Raw genomic sequence first — 22,578 nt, 5'->3', positions numbered from 1 at the left:
CTCCCTCTCTCCCTCTCTCCCTCTGTCACACACACACACACACACACACACACACACACACGAGAGGATCCCTCCTTCCCACCTAACCCTGCCATCTTTTATAACCTGGTCCTCCACAGCCCCATCTTTGCTCTCACTACCGCACCTTCAATCAAAGTGACCCGTCTGTGTCTCAGGTGGTTCTCTGCACCTTTGCCTGTCGGCTCCGTCCAGATCCCTTCCCTTGGAAACCTACCAAGACTGGCATTGTATTAGCCCCTTGGCCACTGTATCAGTCTACTTAACATCGCGATAACAGAATTCCTGAGACTAGGTACTTTGTGACGACAGCAACAAAACCATTTTCTGTGAAGCGTGGCATAATCCCATCTGCAATGCCACTCCTTAAGGGTGGGGATAGGAGGGTCAAAGTTCAGCATGAGTCCAAGGAAGTTAGTGAAGCTCCATCTGCAGACAAGCTGGGCGTGGGAATACATGCTGTAATCCCAGCAACTCGGGAAGACTGAGATCCAAGGCCTGAGCAAAAACACCAGACTATTTAAAAACAAGCAACAACAACAACAACCAAAAGGCAAAAAGAGAAGGAAGGCATGACCCCGGCTCATAGGACAGGCCTCCGGGATGGTGGACAGCGCCCACCACAGCGTCTCTGGTGCCGGCCTGTGACATCACGGCCCCGGCCATCGTGGTAGAAGCTTGCAAGAGGAGGAGGCGGGGAGACGGACCAGGCCACCCTTACTGTTTTAAAGCAACCCTCCTTGAGTGCAGACTGCCGCTAGCCTTCACCTCCCCAATCTGCAACGCTAGGACCAGGCTTCCAGCACACGAGGCCGCGGGGGACACGCTGGTCCGCTTGACCTCCTGGCCACCGGGTCCAGCCGGGCTTGCCCACGAGGCCTCTCCTCCCCGGTGGGCAGCTGTGTGCTGCCAACAACATACCAAAACCATTTTGTATTGTTTTTGTTTCCTAACCCTGCAGGTTGACATTCTTCCTTTGCTTCCAAGCTGACATTCTATCACCATTCTCCATCCATACCTTAGTAACAACAAGCAGAAACATTTTCTCCTATAATTAGTTTGAACACTGGAGTGCAAGATTCTCAAGTCCCCGGATCTTCTGTTTGGAAGGCTTTTGACCTAATGTTCTTGCTTCTCTGTCTTAAGGAAACTCTGAGACATTATTTGAGGTTTCCAGACAAAAATGGCAAAAAGAGGCTCTCTTCCTTCCTTCCTTCCTCCTCCTCCTCCTCCTCCTCCTCCTCCTCCTCCTCCTCCTCCTCCTCCTCCTCCTCCCTCCTACTATGTTGGTTCAGGTTTTTAAATCTTGATTCTGCTGCCCAAGTGGTTGGATCAGCCGTGGTGCTGAGAGGTAAACATTTGGGGCAGGACTCTGACACCTGGGAGGCCCATGGGGGTTTTAAACCACTGATCACGTCATGTTCAGATGCCCTCCAACTGGACAAGCAAGCCTTTCCCCAACTGCTCTGTGTATGGATCCTAGACTTGAATTGCCCAGCACAGCTGCCTGCCTGGTCCTCCGATGGCTGCCCAGCCCCCCCACTTATTTATTTATCTATCTATTTATTTTTGCACATGAATTGTAAGACAGCCTGGAAAGTGGAGGAGGAGGAAAGCTGGTCTTGCTGCCTTCCTCTCGGTAAGCACGGGCCCCACTGTGCACCCGGTCATCCAAGAACTTCTGTCTGTGCTTCCCTCTCCTCTGCCATCTTCTCCCTTTGTCTGTGAATGACTTGCCATTCTCCGACACGGGGCTGGGATGCCAGCCTCTTCCCAGGGGTCGTGCGTGTGGAGGGACGCTCAGCGTCGCCTGGGGATCTGACATGAGGGAGTGGACACGGTCTCCGCCTGTGGTGTTGCCTCCCTGAGACATCGTGACCCACCAGTGTGCGAGAAGCATGCGTGGTGGAGCTGCGCCCAGACCCGCCGCTCTGCTGTGGTCTCGCTGTGACCACGCCCCCCCGCCCCGTGGCCAGGCCACCACGGTGCTTTGCCTATGCCCACACCTCTCCTTCCCAGCTCCTCTCCCAGTGCTCCTAGTCCGGGAAGGAAATCAGTTGCTCCCCCAGAACATTCCAGTCATTTCCCCCAGACACTGTGACTGCTTCTCATCAGACACAGGCCCGATGGCGCCACTTTGCATGGTGTTGGCTCCCGGAGCCCCGTGGTACCCCAAGTTCTTTTAGAAGGGTCTTGGGATGCTCGTGTTCACCCTCGAGCCTGAAGTGCTCAGGCTCTCTGACACTTAAGACGGATGTCCGACACTCGTGCAGACACCTGCGTGTCAAGGAACTAAAGATAAAAATCGCGGCTAGGCCGTAGCAGAGCTGCCTTCCGTGGGGATCTTTTTTTATCTTTCGCAGTGGATTCTCACATTCCTAGCATGGGTTTCCCCAGGAGCAGAGCCTGGGACCAGGCAGGCATGCAGGAAGTTTATTTAGGAAGTGGTCCCAGAGAGCCACTGTGGGGGGGGAGGCCAGGGAGGCCGCAGAGATGGCCAGTTCAAACACGCAGCTTCAGCTGGCCGCCACGGCGGTGCTAGTGAGAAATTCCACTGGCTCTACCGGGAAACCACAACCCCCGTCACCTGCGCAAGGAGAGTGCCCACCCTGCGGGCTTCGGCCTTGCGCGCTGTGGAGGTTCCCAGTGGAGCCCCGGAGCCAGAGCCGGGGCGTGCGGGTGGGGCGGGGCAGGGCGGGGGGCAGGCTCCCAGCCAGGCCTGTCTCTGGGAATGGCACCAGGGTTGGAAGAGGTCACAGAGGCACTCCCCAGGGCGGCAGGGTGGCACTATTAGGCCTCGTTAAGAGGGAAGGCCGAGGCTAAGCAAACACAGGACCCCCCTCGGGTCCTGAGGGCCAGCATGTGTGGACAGAGACGAGGACAGGAGGGATGGGGACGGGGGAGGGAGGGCGCATGTTGAATGGGACCCTTTGATTACAGTTCCCAGGCAGCAATTTGTGCAGCGGGTGCGTGGGAGAGCAGAGCTATGGCGAGAGCCGACGTTCCGCCCAAGACCGTGTCCCTGGCAGAGGGCAGCGAGCATGGTGGAGATGGGAAGTGGGGGAGGGAGCACAGGAGCCACCGCTGTAACAGTGAAAGCGTTGCAAAGGCTCACCCCCCCACACACACACACCAGCAGCAGCAGCCCCCCCCCTGTGCCAAGCCCTGCCCACCCTCAGTTCAGGACGCCGGTGGAGAGGGTAGGGCCAGCCATTATAACCCTGCTGGGTCATAAAAGATTACAAAGAGCAGCCATTGAAATTCAACTCTGAGAATGTGATTGCTGAATTTCAGGCTACAATATACCTTTCTTCATCTTCATGTAAGGCTCACTGAGAAAAAAATACTAGTGTGAGCAAATTTCATAGCGTCTTTCTCTGCAAGACAAGACCCCTGAGACACGGCATCTTAGCCCTGTACTCAGAAGGCCACGGGGTGATCTGCACGGGTTTGTGAGCATGCAGCACCCCCACCCCCAGTGCTCTGGGACCCGAGGCCCCTGGGGAGCTGGGGGAGGGAAGAAGACCCCATGGTAGGAGCAAGGCTGCCGGGCCTGGGGACAGGCTGGATTCAGCACTGCCCTTGCCCCGTCAGGCATTGTCCACCACCCCAGCGTCCTTACTCACCTTAACGATGTGCCACCCAGCCGCACACTGTAACCTGTGACGAAAGGCTATTTGTGCCTGTCCTCATCTTGTTTCCTCCCTTTCTGTGCTGAGTTTGCTAAAACCTGAACTGATTCTCTGCAATGTGGTCATCACTGAAGCACAATTGCTCTCTCTCTCCCTCTTTCTCCTTCTCTCTCTTTCTCTCTCCTCTCTCCTCTCTCCTTCTCTCTGTCTCTCTCCTCTTTCCCTCTTTTCTCTCTCTGTCTCTCTCCCTCTCCTCTCTCTCTGTCTCTCTCTGTCTCTCTTTGTTTCTCTCTGTCTCTGTCTGTGTCTGTCTGTCTCTCTCTCTCTGTCTCTCTCTCTCTCTCTCTGTTACTGGGGTTTGGATTCAGGGATTCAAGCTTGCTAGGCTGGGGCTTTGCCACAAAGACAAGCCTCTCTGACTTCCTTAGGCTTCTCATAGTGACCATGATGACAGATTGGCGGCATGGCGTCCATCTGTCTTCCATTGTGTCTTGCAGATTTTCTGTCCAGGCTGACTGGACCTGTGATCCTCCCAATCTGAGACATGGGTGACAGGCGTACTCTACAGTGCCCAAACTCAGGGAGTCTCACAAACTTTCTGCCTGGGCTGGCCTTGAACTGTGGTCTTCCTGTTCTCAGCCTCCCAAGTAGCTAGAATTGCAAGCACTCGTGTTCACTGCTAACCTAAACTAGACGTACTTGCCACATGTCACAGTGCCTTACTGGTGGCTGAGTGAAGGGGAAGGCAACCGTTATCTAGAAGCCACCGTGGAGCCATAGTAGTTGATTATCTGAGAAAGAGTGTGGGCATCCTGCTGGGCACTGGTCAGACCAGCTGAGCCCTTGTGCACCTGGGGCCTCAGGGGCAAAGAATTCTGCCAGGGAGCATTTTTGGGGAGACATTGGGAGCTGTGGAGAGTTACTGGGGTTCATTTGCATGTAGCCAAAGGGTGCTGGTGTGGTCCTTTGCGTGCGAACTGCACTGCTGCCCACCCCTAGCCAGCTGCACTTGCAAGTGTGTGCTCAGCATGGGGCTGCTGACACCCGCCCCCCTGCTTTACCTGAGTTGAACATGTAGACACAAACGCGTGTGTCCTCTCCAGCAGTAGCCAAGTGTGAGGGCACACTGCGTGTGATTTGAGGCTCCTACCTGGAGAATAAAGCAGCACCCAAACCTAGTGTGATGCCAGGAAGTGGTTAGACAGGAAGTGTGCTCATTTCATTCCGACTGTCAGGCTTACACACTGATAGCTGCGGCTCTTTTTATTTTTAATCTAATGACTTTATTATAGCTACACTTCACGCTTTTCTCAACTATGTAAGAGAAAAAAAGTCTACCTCTTCTTTTTGATTAGATTCTCTCTCCTTTAACCTTTAGTTCAATTCCCATTTTCCCAAGTGTTTAAAACTACAAGTTTTCTCATATTTCCATATTTATTTACAAAGTTCCGGTCCCTCGTGTGCACATACTTCACAGAATTGTACATCTGCTCGTGCTTTGCAGAAGCTAAAAGTCCCCAATCTTTTTTAAACTCACATTAGAAACACAAATTATTTGCCTAGCCGGGCTCTGTGTGCACACTAACCTTCTTTCTTCCTTTTCTTGCTTTCTGGTACTGGGGGTGAAACTCGGGGCCCCCTAGGCCAGGCACGCGTGATAGCACTTGAGGTAGACCCCAGCTTCCACCTCTCCCCTCCTCTTATTTGTTGTTTGTTTTTGAGACAGGAGTTTTGCTACCTTTGCCCAGGCTGCTCTCCAACTCCCAACCCTCCTCCTGTCCTCTGCCCCCTGAACGCTTAGGATCACAGGCATATGCCACCACAACCACCTGCACATTAATCCTTAAAGTATTATATGGATATATTTAAGCATTTTAGCAAACTTCATTTAAATCTATCGGGATTTTTTTAAAAATAAAAAGCAATCTAGCAAAAGCAAGACAATAGTCAACACCCAAATTGTGTGGCAAGACAGGACACATTACCACGTTTTTCCTTGGAATTATAATTCGCCTTCATTCCTTGCTCTGAAATGATCCAGCATACCTCGGGTTGCCATTTGCCATTTAGCATTTTGGTAGTTACGCCCCATTCGTCCTCCACTGTGGAAGGCCGTCGGCAAACCCTTACGCATGTTCTACTTGGGTCTGGGGCACGCCGTCCACGGGAATGTCCTGCTGACCACAGGCACTGTGCTGTGTGGAGGGTTCTGTGTGACTCCACTGAGAAGAAAGGCCTGGCTGGGAATTGCAAATGGTGATTATGACTTTGGGCAAATCACGGAGCATCTAATTACGCCTTCCAAGGCCTCCTGACCCTGAATAAGCAAGTACCTCACCACAAAATGCATGCTGTGCTGAACTTCTCATTATAAGATGCCATCTCTAGGGGTGATGTTGTTTCTGACTCGTTTTCAGAGGGCATTGATCGGATTTCTGTTTCATGGATATGTCGTTCACGCGGTGGGCCCTGGGCAGCTTTCCACTTTTGCACCATCGCTGCAGTGGGAGTCGATACACGAAATCCGGCCACCCAGTGAAGGTCCACTGCCCCATATGAAGTCTGAACACACACTGTTTTATTTCTGTTGCATAGTGACTTATTCCAAAGGAAACTTTGCATTAGATTGCACACTACAGGAATTGGTGTAAGGCACAGGTGTGCACACGCGGCGTGCTGAACCACACTTGGCTTGCGTCCTCACTTGCCATCGAACCACACTTGGCTTGCATCCTCACTTGCCATCTGCCCAGCTGTACAGATCATGAGGAGCTAGAGGCCGCTTTGTGGCCAGCAGCACAACTCCAGATGGAACTTGCTAACTGATGCTCTTTGGTCCACACCTTTCCGCCAAGTCTTTCCCCACTGCAGGACCCTTTCTTTGATAAGCCTGTTGCTTCAGGGAGACTGACAGGCCATGCTGATGCTCTGCGGCTCAGTTCTCAAAAATGACGAACCAGATGGCTGTTGACAAGGCTGCCCCAGACACCAGGAGAAGCAGAGGAAGCCCGAGGAAGAGTCATTGGCGCCCAATCACCGTGAAGTAAACTCGAGTGGCCCAAACTCCCCAGTGGTGGTGCAGTCCCTGTGTGGTTTGGAGACCATTAGGGCTGCAGGGGCTAAAGAGGCCCTCATCTTGTAGAGGCTACAGGGGGTTAAAGAAAAAAAAAAACAACCCTGTCTCGGACTTAGTCCTAGGTACTAGGTAAAGTTACATTTCAAAAGCTTATCATGCCAGACACAGATGGCTCACGCCTGTTTTCCTAGCTACTCAGGAGGCTGAGATCCAAGGATCCCCTTTCAAACCAGCCCAGTCCCTAGCAAGAGAGACTGTGAGACACTTATCCCCAAATAACCACCAAAAAAGCCGGAAGTGAGGCTGTGGCTCAAGTGGTGGAGTGCTAACCTTGGACAGAAAAGCTCAGGGACATCGCCCAGGCCCTAAGTTCAAGCCCCAGAACACACAAAAACCTTATCAAGCCCATAAGCTCCATCAGCTCAAGAACAGTGTGCTTGGTCTAGCTCCTGGGCCTTGTATCTCAGTTAAAAAGATGTTTTAAAGGTCAAGACACTTAAAAATGCAATGCCTGACACCTTTTACCGTGGAGCTGTGACCACAGTTTGTCAAGCCTCTCGGCACCTTTCGTCGGGGAGTGCCTAAGTGTGCCTGCGTGCAAACTGGAAAGTCAGTGTCCACGGACAGCCAGGGAGTGCACCACCCCAGCTGCCTGCCGAGGGTTAAACGGGGCTGGTTAGGTAAATTAGCAAGTCAACATTCCGAAACACGATTCTCCCTGAATAGAGCATAAAAGGCATGTGCTCTGGGAGGCCCAAGAAAGAATTCACACAGTTCCCATTAGTCTAAAAATAAACGACCCCGGGAGTCATGCATTGCATTTGTCGCAAGCTCGGCAGCCTGAAGGGTGGAGAGAAGAGTCGGTGCTCTGCTTGCTGAGTGCACAGCTGCTCTGAGGAATGAATGAATTTAATTCCTTAGCAAGTTCCTCTAGTGCAAGAATTTGTCTTTATGGTGGTCCTTGTTGTTGTTGTTGCTGCTGTTGCTATTGTTGTTGTCTGTGGTGGTCCTGGAACTTGAACTCGGATCCTGGGAGCTGTTCCTGAGCATTTTTGCTTGAGGCTAACACCACCCAAGCCCCAGCTCCACTTCTGGCTTTTTTGGTGGTTAATTGGAAATAAAGGTTTTCGCAGACATTCCAACCTGGCCTGGCCTGAATCACCATCCTCAGATCTCGGCCTCCTGAGTGGTGTGAGCCACGGCACCGGGCTCGGCTTACATTTCTTACTTTTGAGTAACAGCATCAATCCCTGGCTGAAGCCATTTTGTTCATGCGGTGAGGCTGGGAAAGGTGCGTTTGCTGTCTTAGAAGCTGGTGTGGAAGTGTAACTACAGCACGGATGTGAGAATTAAGCATAAGCTGCGTCACATTTCTCATCGGTAAGCTGGTCTATACATGCTCATTCTGCTGGGTTCTCAAACTGTGTGCCGAGGCACCCGCGTCCCCACTGCACACCTGACAGTGGTTCTCAGCGTCTGTCAGCCGCTCAGAGCAGGTGCACTGTCCGACGGCACCTCTCTGCGAGGCTGGGCCACCGCTTTGAGAAAACACAGGCTGTGCAGGAGGATCGAGCGCTAAAACGGGGCTGAGCAGAACGCACCTGATCTGATCCCAGAGTTTGAGCAGCACCTGCCTAGAGTCCAGTCCGTGCAGAAGTCGTGGTGGCTGCTAGAAACCAACCTTTTTCTTACAGTTTCTGTGCACTTGTTTCTCGGCAGCCCCTGCATCATGAGGGCACCAGTAATGAAGCTTTTTGAGCCAAATGCATTCATAAGGCACTCATTAGGTATTTCTTTTGGCTTAGAAGCACTGTGGGGGAAAATATATGAACTATGAGAGTCTAGAGCTGGAAAGTTTGGGAATTCAGAGCCTAGAACCTTGCATTTTGGTAAAACTGTCGGCACAACCTACCTCGCCGTTGCCCTGCCTGCGCTCCAGGTCCTGTCTTTAATTAGACTTTGTGTTTATTGGAAAACTAGAAAGAAAACGGTCATAAATTGTGCAAGGCCTCATTAAGGTAAACAACCTCAACGTTGTCCTAACTCTCCATCCCATTAGGAAGGCCAGCCACGCTCCCGCAGGCTCGCTGGCTGGCGCTGGGGCTCGTTCAGGTGTGAGTGGAGCGGCTGGGCGGTGTTCTCAGAGCCGCGTGCTGACGTGTGATAGGTTGCCGCGGGCGCTCTGGCTGGGTGCAGGGCCGCACCCCAGCGCTGTACCCCAGCACCGGGCCCCTCTCCTCCGCCATCCGCACTGGTTCCCAGGCAGGCTGGTGTGACATTAAGTCACACAGAGAAACCAGCTGGGGTCGAGCCCCACAGCAGTGCGGCTGCGGCTGCGGTTCTCTGAATGCTTGTGGTGAGAGTCCCAGGGACTTGGATCGTTTCCTGCGAATGGGTTGCAGCCCCGGGGCCGCCCTCTCCCTGGCTACGCCTTCGCGCGGTTCCGCTGGAAGCTAGTGGAAAATTCCTGCACCCCTTCCCCCCCACTGCGGAGAGCTGTCAAAAGCATGCCATTCAGAACCAGCTTTTCTCCTGCATAGCGAGCACAGAGTCATTTCCAGGGCTCTTTCTCGGCGCGTGGCGTGGCCGTGGTGGCCGCCGCCTCCCCCCCATCCCTGCAGGACGGCTGGCTGGCCTGCTGCCGCTGCGGGAGCTTGGGGAGATCCCGTCCTGCCTCACCCGTGCGCGGGAAGGCAGCAGGAGCATTGGCTTCTCTTTGTTAAGGGTGTTGGTTTGGTTCAGTCAGAAGATGAGTCACCTTGCCTCCAGTTTTGACCCAGAGCTCCCTGCAGTCACTGGAATCCGGTCCTGACTCCTACACACCATTTGAACTTGATCAGTGCCACTGAAGTCTAGAAACTTCTGTCTGCCGTGGAAACCAGGTTTCGGAACTCGGTGGTCCATGCCAGCCTAAACTGGGTGGCTCTGCGTCTTCATGGGCTCACCCGGCGGAGGGTGGCGCAGCCCGGGCCAGGCCCTGGCATCCAGATGATGAGCGGTGCTGGCCACTGGAATGTTGGCGGCTCCTGGGTGGCTTTTGGAGGCCACAGTGAGCATTTAAGTGCAGGTTTTGTCCCTGCATGCCAGTGCCTCCAGGAGGCCCCGCAGACCCAGTGGAACCTTGTTCTGCACAACCTCGGCCCCCGTCCCCTCCGCTCCATTGTGCCGGGGACAGAGCCCATGGCAGCCTGGGAAATTCCATGTACACATGGCAGAATGCTCCAGGTCAGGATTCTGGTGCTGGTGTGCACCAAAGCAGACTCCACTCCGGAAAATGTCCAGTGGCGCCGGAGACAGAATGTAACAGGACCACGGTAGCCCAGCAGGGCCGGGGACGGCTGAGCAGTCGGGACAGGCCCGCTATCTCCAGTCATCTGGGCTCCTCACCTCCCGGGGAGCCTGAGGGCCTAACCTCAGGGTCCAGCACACACACACACTGAAGCAACCTACGCCTTCGGAGCTCTCCTGGGGCCCCCAGGCCGGCCCTCCGCCGCCCGCCATGCGTGTCCTGAAGACTGGATGGCATTAGCAAGCAGACCGACCTCAGAGCTCCCTCCAGGCAGCAGTCAGTCGCTCCAGCTGTATAGATGCCACAGCTCACAGGGCAAGGAAAGCCACACGTGGCTTTGGCCGATTAGGAACGTTTCATAGGAGGGGGAAGGTAAGAGAAGAAGGCCTCTAGGCCTTGCCTGCCTACAAAAAAGGAGTGTTTGATACCCACCAGGACCAGGACAAGGGCTGTTCCCTGCCAAGGAAAGCACATTCAATATAAATAACAATGCACACGAGCCGCAGACGATGAACTGACAGGAAAGGACATGTGCTGTAGTGCTCCAACGGAACAGAACTCGGACTCCGCGGACCCAGCCTGCGGCAGCTGGGGAAAGCAGGAAAGCTGTGGGTGGAAGGTGCCAACGGCACTGAGCATACAAATAGAAATACTCATCAAGCGTTGTTCTTGGGATGAGTGAGGTTTTATAAAAACCAGCCCAGCCTAGAATCTGAGGCCCCTACGCCAGCAGTCTGAGTTGGCAGAAAGTGGGGGTGGCCTCATCAGGGTGAATGATTGCAGGAAGAGGGCCACGGGGCAGAGGTCGCAAGTTCCTCTTCTTCAAGGCTGATTTTGCCCTCTCTTTATCCCTCCAGCGCAAGACAGTGACCCTCACCTTTGCCAGCCACCTTGCAGGTTCCCGAATTCCCCCAGCTCTGACATGTGGGCCTGGCCCAAGGTGACAACTCAACTCTCAGCTGTGTGCCACCAGGGTGGGGTCACACAGAAGCTTTAGTGTTCTTCCTGACAGGCCAGGTTCTGAGCAAATAATGGTGAGCGGACTCAGCACAGACCACAGAGCCACGGGGGTGTAAATCTGTGCCCTGCACTCTGTCCTCTCCCCAGTGACCCAGTGAGGCACCTCAGGATTCACCTTCTGTCCCCGCCCCCTACCACCCCATCTACCTTCAGTCCTTTGGAGGAGCCAGGCCTGCACTGTGACAGAGCAGCAGGTACTGGACGATGAATCTAGGCTGTCGCCTGTCCTGATCTCCTCCCTCCCCAAAAAAAGTATGTAGGCTTGTTTTCCCCTTACTGCCATTGACCGTAAGTCCTAACATAGGTTTGGGGCAGCCAAAGTAGAAGTCTTCACTCTGTAGCAAGTTCAGTGGCATGCTGCTAACTGGTGACTGAGAGGGGACCCAGATTCCGCTTTAACCCGGACAGTCATGCTGAAGGTGCAGTGTACGCACGGCTGCACTCAGACAGGAGGACACAGAGGCTGGCGTCATCGCTACATGGGAGCCTCCTGGTGGTAGAAGCCCCCCTTCCACGGCGGGGGGGGGGTGCCTGGGAGGGGGCAGGGCCGACGCCCACCGCAGATGCTGGAGGATGGTGACAAAATGAGGCGCTTTGGTTACTATTTAACACCCTGGTGCTTTATTAATATTCTTTCCTCAAAGGTGTGAAGGTGGTAAATACTTAGTACCCAGAATCTGTACTTGGGTGAGGCCCTTGGTTCCTCAGAAAACGACCTGTTGTTATGAGACTTCATCAACATGGTAGACTCTGAGTCCTAATATCTCTTCCCTTATAAAATGTTCTATTTTCTAGCTGGGAGTCAGTGGCTCACACCTGTAATTCTAGTGACTCAGAAATCTGAGATCTGAGGATCAGGGTTCAAAGCCAGCCTGGGCAGGAAAGTCTGTTGAGACTTTAATCTCCAGCCACCAGAAAGCTAGAAGTAGAGCACATACACACACACAAAATCTCCATTTTTTTATGGAACAATATAAAATTACTATATCCAAAAGTGATGCATTATGTTTTAATAAACTTATTGGTTTGGTTTCTTGTTGATTTAATTTTGGTTGATACTGAGGCTTGAACTCAGGGCCTGGGTGCTAACCCTCAGCCTCTCTGTGCTCAAGGCTAGCACTCTACCACATGAGCTACAGCACCACTTCCAGCTTTTTCTGAGTAGTTTATTGGAGATAAGGGTCTCACATACTTTTCTTCCCCTGGATGGCTTCAAACCAAGACCCTCAGATCTCAGCCTCCTGAGTAACTAGGATTACAGGCGTGAGCCACTGGCACCCGACTCTTGTTATTTTTTTTTAAGGTTAAATACTGATTTGATACTCTATCGTGCTATCAAAAGGAATGTAGAGACAATTGAGACATTGCTTAGAGGGAGAGAGAAGGCTGATTTTGAACAAAGCAGTTGGAGGGGTCTCAGAGGAGCCCTGGAGGGAGGGTCCCAGAGTCTTTAATTGGTCCTAGTTGAAAGGCAGAGAACTGTCTTAGTAAGTGGAAGGAAGAATGCTGTAAAAGGATGAAGTCCACTTCCTGGGAGATTTTTAATGGGTTTCACATCTTTTGTCAACCAATGCGGCTGGGATTAAGACATGAAAGAAAGGTAATTTCATGAGGAACTATCTAATTAAAATATTAATCTACAGATGACCGGGCTAGTATACCTGACCTGCAGTGAGTGGTGAGGACTTGCTTCTCTCGTTGTCCACCCATGTATGACACAGTCCTTTTAGTCCCAAGCAGCTGAAATGTCTAGAACATTGCCGAGGCGTGGTGTCTACGGCTTTGTTTTCACCCAGGCACTCGGACCTTTAGTACAGCATGGAGATGGTGATGGGAATGCCCAGGGGGAGGCCCGGCAGGTGGCGTCTGAAGTCACAAAATGGAAAGCGAAGGCCACACAGTACTTCCCAGTCTGAATTGTACTGGCCTTTCGGGTGGTGGACAGTGAAATTCAGGATTTCACCCTCCACCAACTTGTAGAAAGGAGCCATGGCTAAGGATATCCGTGATACTTTCTCCCGGTTAGTTATAGACAGAGATTTGCTTTGACTTCTCTGAACTACGCACGCAGCAGGACTTCCTGTCACCACTTAGTCCGGGAGATATCTCCGCCTTTGAGTGGCCTGGGCACCGTCCTGCCTCGGAAAGGGCAGCCCGTGCCACCTGCCCGCTTTGATCCCAGAGAACCACCATGTGGCCGGCCTGATCCGCTGAAGCCGGGCACCGGCCCAGGACGCCCAGGACTGGAATAAAACCAGGTTCTTCTTTTTAGTGGTGCATGGGCCCCGCTGGCCGTGCCTGTCATTCTCCACGCTCTAAGAATGTCCTGCGGCCTCCCAGGGCAGGGCTGGGCATTTCCCTCCCTCCACCCATCCAGCACCTGGAACAAACCCTGCTAGACCAGTGTAGGCCCACAGTAAATATTTTTCTAGCAGATAAATAAATGAACTTCAGTGACGCCTACCCCAGGCCAGAAGCACCCAAGAGAGATGGGGCAGCCCATGGTATCCACTCACTTACGTCAATGACCTAAGAAACAACAGCACTTGTGCACAAATCCATATTCATACACCTCCCTGAGCCATGCCCTGCAGGTTTCCTGCACTGACAGGGAAGGGACCTGCATACTTCCCTGAGTGTATCTCCATCCCAGGCGGACCCCAGGGCTGCTAAACCACACGATACCTGGCCGGTACTGTTCTGTGTTCCTTCATGGGCTTAAAAATATACGTAAGGATTCCATCTGCCATACCTGTTTAGAGATCGTGGCACAAAGGAGATGAGATGTGGAAAGAGCTTTATTTATTTAGTATTGGGAGGGAGGGAGGGAGGGAGAGGTGCCACTGGGGCTTGACCTTAGGGCCTGGCGCTCTCCCTTAGCTTTTTCACTCAAGGTTAGCACTCTATCACTCGAGTTACAGTTGCACTTCCAGTGTTTTGGTGGTTGACTAGAGATAAGAATCTCACAGACTTTCTTGCTGGGACTGGCCTCAAACTGTGATCCTCAGAACTCAGCCTCCTGAGTCTCTAGGGTGACAGGCATGAACCCCTGATGTCAGGATTTTGAAAAGGCTCTACAGGGCTGATCACACCTGCTTCTACCCTTTCCTGCTGCAGTGTACCTCGGAAGCTTCTGGGATGAGAGCCTGGCAAGGAAGTGTAAGTGGCTCTCACTGGATCGGAAGAATTCTAGAAACTAGGAGAAAATTCTCCTGGTCAGTTCCTTCAGGCCAAAGGAAGATGTAGTAAAGAAAATAGTCTAGATGTCTGTTTCATGGAGGAGACCTCCACAGGGTCTGCACATGGAACAAAACACACACACACAAACTACAATTATAGCGAGAGACAGGAGGAGAGAGAGGAGAGCTTGTCTGCTGAGCCATCCTGAGCATGCAGAAGTAGCATTCTGAAAACTGCGAGCACCTGTTTCAGGATGGGCACTCACATGTCCACGACTCATCGCGTGCACCCTCTCGACCTCCGCACAGGAAGTCCCAGGGCTCTCCAGGCCCTGCTGCCCTGCCATGGGCAGATGTTTCTTAGCGGACGCTCCAGGCTCCTTGTACTATGTCACTGGCGCCCCCCTCCCCACGGCACACCCCTTTCCTCCAGACTCCTTTGGCCCACTCCTGTCCTCCGTGGGTCCTCCCTAACACCATCTTCCTTCCAACTTCCTGCCACTTGTGAGCCAGAGGAGATCCTGTCATGGCATCACTCCACAGCTCAGGTCTTAGGAGGAAGCCGTGGGTGTTCCTTGGACATTGTCACAGCCCGGCAACCTCAGGGAAAGGGCTGAAGGTGGTTAAGAATCTTTCTGTTTCTCTGCCGTTTTTGATGTTTGCATTTTCTTTGCCTTGCTCATATCTTGCAGAATATTTTTGATTTTGCTTGTGGTGGAATTGACTTGAACAGATGTTTTAGGGTTGCAGATGTGCAGGATTTTATGGGTTAAAATAAGTACAGTCGACCAGCCTGAGCCAACCTGAGCTTGTGGTTATACTTGCAATCAAGTCGTTATCCTTGTCAAATGCCAAATACTGGCTGGCATATCAACTGTTAGGTTACAAACTCTTCATCAAGGGTCACAAACCATATTGATGGAAATAGCAGGTTTTGAAATCTCAATGTGGAGACCACATGGATATAGGATGTAAGAGGTCATAAAGTCCACTGCAAGCCAACCATCTTGGTCAGTGGATTTCGGTGGTTAATGCAGTATGTCAGGAGATGCTGTTTGGTAAGCAGAGACTCCTTGACCTCAGAAAACAAACACTGTAGATGGACTCCATATTATCCACACAAAGCAAACATTTAATACATGGTGTGCACGGTGTACCCAAGACGATGCATCGCAAACAAGTACACTTGTAGTGTATTGAACTTTCCTTCCATAGTAAGGAAATACATGAGATAATCAAACCTAGGACCCGCAGCTGTTCCTTAGCAGTCTTGCATAGGGGAGTAGCCGCATGCACTTTCCTTTTCACACGGAACACACTCTCCATTCATGAGTCAGGATGTAACGTGGGCAGCGCCGCGGAGAACAGGCCTGGGCTGCCTTGGCTGTAAGGACCAGGCTCTGAGTTTTGTTTGGAGGTGTTTGTTTTACTGTGTTTTGTCTTTTTAAGACACAAAGGAGATTTGACAGCCACACATGGTTTAAAAAAATTTGCACCTATGCATACACACATATAGACATGTGCACACACGTGCACGCACACACGTGTGTTTGGCAGGAGTGGGGAGGGACGGGAGGGCTGCAGCCCACACTCTCCTCCCTGGCTGCCCTCCTGTGCTTGAGGGAATCCCAGCAAGTTCCCTCTGCATGCACAGAAGGACCAGCGGCTGCAGCCTCAGACCTAGTCAGGATGCATGATTACCACTTAAAGGAAAAAAAAAAGATTGCAGCTCCACTTACAGCTGCTAATCTGTACTTGTGTTGTTCAAAGAAAAATAAAACATGTCAGAGGAAATGTTTACATCGGTGTAGCAGGCATCGGTTTTATTTTTAATCGTTCACTTTTAAAGTGGGTGTGCAGTTTATGGCTGTTTATGAAATTTGAGGCATTCATCAGCGTGAAGTAGTTGTTTATTTCCTTTCCATATTTCCTCTCATCAGGAGAAAAAAAAAAACACCTTTGGTCTCATAACAAAATGCCACTCGTTTGTTCCTGCGAGCGGTGGGTTTCGGAGCTGTGGGAGAGGGCTGTCCTGAGGGGCCGCACACCGTGTCCCCGTCCAGCCCCCCAGAGAGCCACCTGCCCGCCCCGCACTCTCCACACCCCCCGCCTTGCAGCTGCAGGCCGGCGCGAATCTCTGGTCGCGTGCACTCAGCCTGAGTCTCTGGTGATGCACACGGCTCTCCTAGCAAGCCCCAGGCCTGTGCTCCCCACCCAGCCATTCCCCCACCTCAGAACTAACCATAAACACGGGCTTGTTTTCCTTCCCAACAACTTCTTCATACTCAAGGTGGGGTTTGCAATATGTCTCTAATTTTTTTCATGTTCGTCAGGAAACATGATACAACAGCCCCAAAGAAAACATGTGAAACAATGAAATACAGAATCCTGCCTTTTCTCCCTGTGATGATCTATAAATAGACACGCACTGGCCATGTTGATTCTGATTATCACACTTACCTATCATTGCACTATGGACATGATTTTCTTCCTTGGAACAAAAGCCGTGTTTATTATTGCAGGTGCCAAACACAGAGGAGACAAACAACAGAGAGGTCACCTTTAGCTACCCAGAGAGGGTCATGTTTGCTTTTTGCTTTCTATGGGGGCCAGGAGCCTGTAAACCCAGCCGGGATGCAGGCCGATCGCCTTCCCCAGGTGTGCAGTACCTGGCAGGACAGGTGCTGAAAGGGGCAGGGCAGCGCCAGGAACAGCACAGCCAGCCGAAGCGCTCCAGGTGGGGCTTGTCAAATTCCATTGTGCTGCTGTTCACATATTCACAGCCTCACTCTGGGAAGGAAGATTGTCCTCACCTAGGATAGAATTCCTCTCCCATCTCTAAGGAAGGCCTCAGGACCTGGAGAAGGGCCCGCGCGGGTGGGCAGCTAAGAGGGAACCGGAGCTTTCCTAAGGGAACCGCAGGTATCAGTGTGGGCTGAGCCACACAAACACGGCTCAGCAGCCCTGCCTGTCGACAGGTCCAGATGTTTACCAGCTCAAAAGTGTGCTTTCCTCTCTTTCTGGGCTCTGCCCCCGTGACCCACGCCACAGTAGGTGGGGAGAGGTCACTAACCTGAGCGTGAGATTCTCGGAGCGGTAGACAAACAAGCAGGTGTCTGGGGTGGGGTGCAGGTTACCTCTCAGATATTGGGACCTGTGCAGTTGAGATTTTAAGGTTTGGCCTGAGCTGTTGGCATGTCTGTGGATTTTAGAGCAGTCAACAGGAGCATGTCAGAGCAGCCTTAGAAAAGGAGATGGGAGAATTCCCCTCGGAGCTGAGAGAGACAACGGGAGGGGTTTTAAGTTAACACCGTCCCTGCCAGGTCTTCCGGTGGGTAGTTGTTTTCTGAGCTTGTATTTGAACTACCTCCAGCCACAATGAGTGAGCCCGTCATTCATTTAAATTCACGGCTCAAGTAATAACTCAGTCGCTTCCTCTCTGAACATAAGGGAGATGCTGAGAATCGCCGAGTAGGATTCCAGATATTGTGAGATTGAGCTGACACTGAAGAGAAAGATGGAGAAAGTAACCAGGCCTTTCTTGAAAAGAGGAAGTGTTGAAAAGGCGTTGTACTGCTGTCACGCACCACGGTGCTGGCTTGTCGTCCGTGCACAGTGTTTAAGGGTTCATCTAGTGTTTACGTGTTTTTTACAACTCCCCGCAGAGTACATATGGTTCATATAAAGAAGATCCCAGGGTTGTTTGGGTTGGTTTTCCATGAAAACAATCATTTGGGAAAGAACAACAGCACTATGGTTGGGGTGCTGCTGGCTCTCTGTGAGCTGGGGGGGGGCGGACGGCTCGTGGAATGCAGCCCCACGTGGGCGCGGGCAGAGCCACTGCGGGGACCCAGGGGGTCAGGTGCAAAACGACACCCCCACCCCCCTCCCAGAAGGCAGAGCCTTGGCAGTGGAGCGCCGAGGTTCTGAGAAACATAAGGTCCCTTTATTTAATTTCCTCTCATTTACCCGAGTGAGGCTCTATTTTTGTAAAGAAATTCAGGAAATTGGTAACGCACTTGACTTCATCCGTGAAGTGTCCATGATTAACGTGATGGTCACATTTTTCCTGGCTTGAAGCTTGCGCTCCCCCCCCCCCCCGAGAATGTGGGTATCTCCAGCTCCCACTACTCAAGCAAAACAGCCTCAGATTCGCAGAGAAGCCGGCTTCCTCTGCTTTACTAGAACTGGCTCTCAGGGGCGGAGATTTTCCACCCTGATTTTGGTGTTTCTCCCCAAATACTCCTCCTTGTCACTCTGTACTCGGTGACTGCCGCCCCCCCTCCCAGGTGCCCTGAAAGAACTGTCCCTCGAGCCCAGGCTGCCCCCTGCAGCCCTGCCCCTGCTCACCGGGCCATCTCAATCGCATGGCCCATTGGCGGGGGCGGGGAGCCGGTCCTACCTACCTTCATCAGCCACTGTGTGTTGTTCTCCATGATGGTCTCCAGCACCTGCAGCCGCTGCACGGAGTCGTCGTAGTCGGGGGGCGCGTCCCTCTGCACCGCATTGGACACGTAGGGGCTGGAGGCCACGCGGCAGCTGTCCGTCTCGGGCAGCAGGAATGTATAGCTGCACGGCCCGTGCTGGACCTGGTACTGCTTTTTCCCCGTGCTATCCACACTCTTCCGAAAGTTGTTGTAGGCTGCGGCCAAGACAAGATCACAGCCCAAAGTAAAGAAAACAAACTGCCACATTCTCTCTGTCTCTCTCTCTCTCTGGTCATAAACCACGGGTTCAGCAAAGTCCCAGTCGGGCTGGCCCCTGGGCTGCCTGGAGTCTAGAGCGCAGGGCCGGGCTGCATGGCTGAGCCCATCAATGAAAGCCTTCTCTTTCTCCCCCTGCAGTGACAGGCTGGCTCCTGAAGGAGCTGTCAGCCGCGGCGGGAAGGGCGTCCTGCTGGCCGGGGCGCTGCCACTCGCTCCGCTCCGCAGGACGCTTTCAGGACCGGACTCTGTCAGAATCCCAGGCACTCGCTTCCCTGTCCTTATATGATAAGTTGATTAAGAGCAGCCAGACGTGTGGGGCGAGCGGCTCCGCCCTCCTGGCTTCTCCGTTATCTCCCCGCAGGGGGGGTCACTAGCCAGGCAACAGGAAAAACTCAGAGCAGAACGCCTGCTGTCCAACCAGGATCCTGCACCACACAAGCCCTCTGGGAACCGGATGGTCACAGGACCCCTGGGCATGGGGCAGGCCCCTCCCTGTGAAGTACTTCCGAGAGATGGCCAGGCCCTTCTAAAAACTCATTCTGCCGGGCAGAGCTGGCAGCCGGGCTGACACGAAAACTCTTAACAAAGTTCCTAGTTTTCCCTTTAGGGAAATAGGTTAGGACTTGGGCTTATTTGGGGTCTTAAAAATGAAGAGGATGCAGTTTGGCTCTTGGAAATGGTGCCTTCTCAAAAGGAGAAACACTTTCATCCCTGTTTCTTCAGTTTTTATCAGCCAAGTCATGCAACATGTTCATTTTAAACAAGTTTGATGTTAAGTCAATTTACGAAGATCAGTTTCTGAGCCCCGACACTTATTAGTTAAGACAAAATATCCCCTTAAATATTTAAAATACTGAATTAAGTTACAAAAGTGGATCCAAATTTAAATAAAAGTACTTTTGAGAGCGTAACATACAACTTTTTCTTTCGTCCTATCAGGATTTACTCAGAACTCATTGTAACATTTTCTCAATTAAATTAGTCCTGAGGTCTGCTTGGGCACATCACGTGTGTCTCATAAGGCCCTGCTGTCCTCAGCCAGGGGCAGCCCTGCCTTCCCAGGACCCTCTGCTCCCGTCCGTGTGTCCCTGGGCCTCTCCTTGCTCCTTCAGTAACGAAGGCTGGGTACTTCAGCAATTGCCAGCGTGTGACTCCCCAGCCGCGCTGGGGTCTGTTTATATCTCAGTGCTCAGGACTCATCACCCGAGGGACAGGTGAGGGTCCGCTCAGAGGACCAAAGCGTGAGTGTTGCACTTTCTAGGTGAATCTGGAGCCGCACAGTGGATTTTATTTCCCTGAGATCTGTCTTTAGGGACTGTAAGTTTTAGAAGAAAATCCCTCACCTGAAGCTCCTGGACAAAGCTGAGGTGGGAAGGTACATATACATTCTTTCACAACCTCTAACCGAGACAGAGCCCTGGCCTTTTCCATGTCCCATTAACAAGTATGTAACTTTCTCACCAGTAGATAAAATAAGTGTTATATTGTAAATATATATTATTGTTGCAATAGTTAAAGGGTCTGTGATACTTTTGTCACTAGCTCTGATTTGTCACTCAGCACTGCATTGTCATATGCCATCCCTCGGTGTTCGTACTGAGTGTTTAAATAATTAGTTATACCTGATGCCTTCTGAGAAGGGCTGGTAGATTCTCCAGACTGCCAACAGCTTCTGTGTCTCCAAAAAGCCAGAGGGGCCGTGAGTTCAAACAAGGTGGGGGACCTGGTCCACCAAGACGCAGGTGCAGGTTTGCAGCAGGGGGAGCCAAATGAAGCTCCCACTTGGCCAGCACACCACAAAGAGAGCAGCCAGTGTCAAGGTGAGCCTCCTGTGGTCTGGCCTCGCAGCCTCCAGTAATGGAGACCAGGCTTCCCTGTGGTGTTTTTCAGATACAGGTAATGTGTCATCCTAAGTAACGTTTAGGAAGACACGTTCCCTTTCTTTATCAGCACTGTCATTAAGTGGAAATCAGTCCTTCAGCCATCAAATCATGTCACGGTTTTTCTCCGTTGAACGTAAAGAGCAGGGCTGTGAAATTCTTCTCAGTTCCCTCTTTGCTCAGAAGCTCCCAGCTTGAAGGAGCCATGGTGAGGGGTGGGAGAGGGGAGCAGAGGCCCAAACCCACGCCCCACCCAGCATGTGAGGCCTTGCTGCACGGAGGAAGCCTCTGTAGGGTTTTTTATCCCTAGCCGTTTAAGAATGTCAACGGCCGCCGAGCTCACAGGCCAAAGCCTGGCTCACAGGCCAAAGCCTGCTGAGGGCTGCAGAGCCTGGGGGCCTGTGCGTGGGACCTGGACTCGCCGGCTCCCCCTGCCCGGGGAGCATGCGCCTGCCACCCCTGCCCACGGCCACCCAGGACCCCCGGCGTGGCCCTGGTGGGAGACAAGGTCGGCGTGGGCCTCCCCAAACTCCCCGCCTTCCGTACACTGGTGGTCTCTGCAGTCACCGCTGACAGGACAGTGCGAGGCAGATGAGGATATAAAAGGAGAAATCTTATCCCAGGCCTCCCCAAAGCCTCCTGCCCGCCCGCCCGCCGGCCCCGCCGCTCTCCCAGCAGCTCTGCAGAGCAGCTGTGCGCGGTCCTATTTGTTTTTCTAAAATAATGTTTGCTTTCCCCCATACTACATGTCATCGGCTGAGACTTCAGAGGCCCCCTCCCCCTCCGTAGACCATCTCAGATTCTCATAAGCTATTTATGGCACCGGAAAGACCCCAGCTCCCCGAAAGAGAGGAGCAGTGCAAAGATCCTTCCTGTGCCCTGCCGCGCCCCTATGCCTGCCTTCACCCTCTCCCGCCAGGCCCAGCACATGGTAAAGGCCAACGGCTCGGCCCGGGCGGTGGCATCCGGGGCCCCGGAGCGCAGGGAGCCGGTGACACAGATCTGCCACTGTGTGGACCATGGGTCAGGGCGGTCACAGCCCTCGGGGCCCAGGTCACGCCGCGCAAGACTCGTTCTATTGCATGGGTGGTGTGGGAAACCAGAAACCAGAAAAATGATGCCAGCTTCCAATTGGCACAAAGTAGGGCAGCCACCAAGCCACAGGCATCAAAACAGAGCCGGTGAGCGGGCTCACGTGCCCCCTGCCGCTGTGCTGTCTCGCAGCCCTGACTCCCGGGACGGCTCCGTCCCTGGACGGAAGTGGGGCCTTCAACCGACCCGGGGAGCGAGGCCTGCGCCCCTCTCCCGCCCTCCCCACCCCCGTGGAGCCCAGCTCTCCTCCTGACATCCCAGGCTCAGTGGGCGGTGGCTGCACAGCCGTGTTTGGCTGGCATGGCCTTGATTTCTGGAAAGTGTCATGTTGGGAGATGAGGAACACTGAGTGCTGAATTACTCCAGAAAAGTGGAGCCGGGACACTGTGTTTTCTTGGGACACTGGGGCGCCTGGCACCCCGGAGCGGGACACTGACAGCCTTCTTGGCCTTCTCCCCTCCCTCTCCTCAGCGTCTTTAAAATTACCAAAATAAAGTGAGACAACATGTTTATATACAGTATAGTATTCCATGCTCAGAGCAAACCGTTGGAAAATTCCCGGACATAAAACTGTTGTCAAGAGAAAAGGCTATTTTTACACACACACACACACACACGCATACACACGTGCACACACACACACCACACACACACACACACCACACACACACCACACACACACACAC

At 52.8% G+C, this 22,578-nt stretch overlaps 2 protein-coding genes across 2 annotated transcripts in view; one reads left to right on the top strand and one right to left on the bottom strand.

The window, feature by feature from the left end:
* The window catches only part of Angpt2 (angiopoietin 2), a 43,257-nt gene extending 24,126 nt beyond the window's left edge, over positions 1-19,131 (bottom strand). The window contains exon 1 of the mRNA XM_013024246.1: positions 18,621-19,131. Within this exon, the coding sequence (XP_012879700.1) occupies positions 18,621-18,908 (288 nt within the window). The 5' untranslated portion in view covers positions 18,909-19,131. The remainder of the gene's footprint in view (positions 1-18,620) is intronic.
* Mcph1 (microcephalin 1) overlaps positions 1-22,578 on the top strand; it is a 150,710-nt gene that overhangs the window by 79,382 nt on the left and 48,750 nt on the right. The window lies entirely within an intron of this gene.

This window comes from Dipodomys ordii, unplaced genomic scaffold (genome assembly GCF_000151885.1).
Source record: "Dipodomys ordii isolate 6190 unplaced genomic scaffold, Dord_2.0 Scaffold74, whole genome shotgun sequence".
In the NCBI taxonomy this organism is placed as follows: Eukaryota; Metazoa; Chordata; class Mammalia; order Rodentia; family Heteromyidae; genus Dipodomys; species Dipodomys ordii.
The sequence above is the reverse complement of the archived record's forward strand: the minus strand, read 5'-3'. Positions and strand labels throughout refer to the sequence as shown.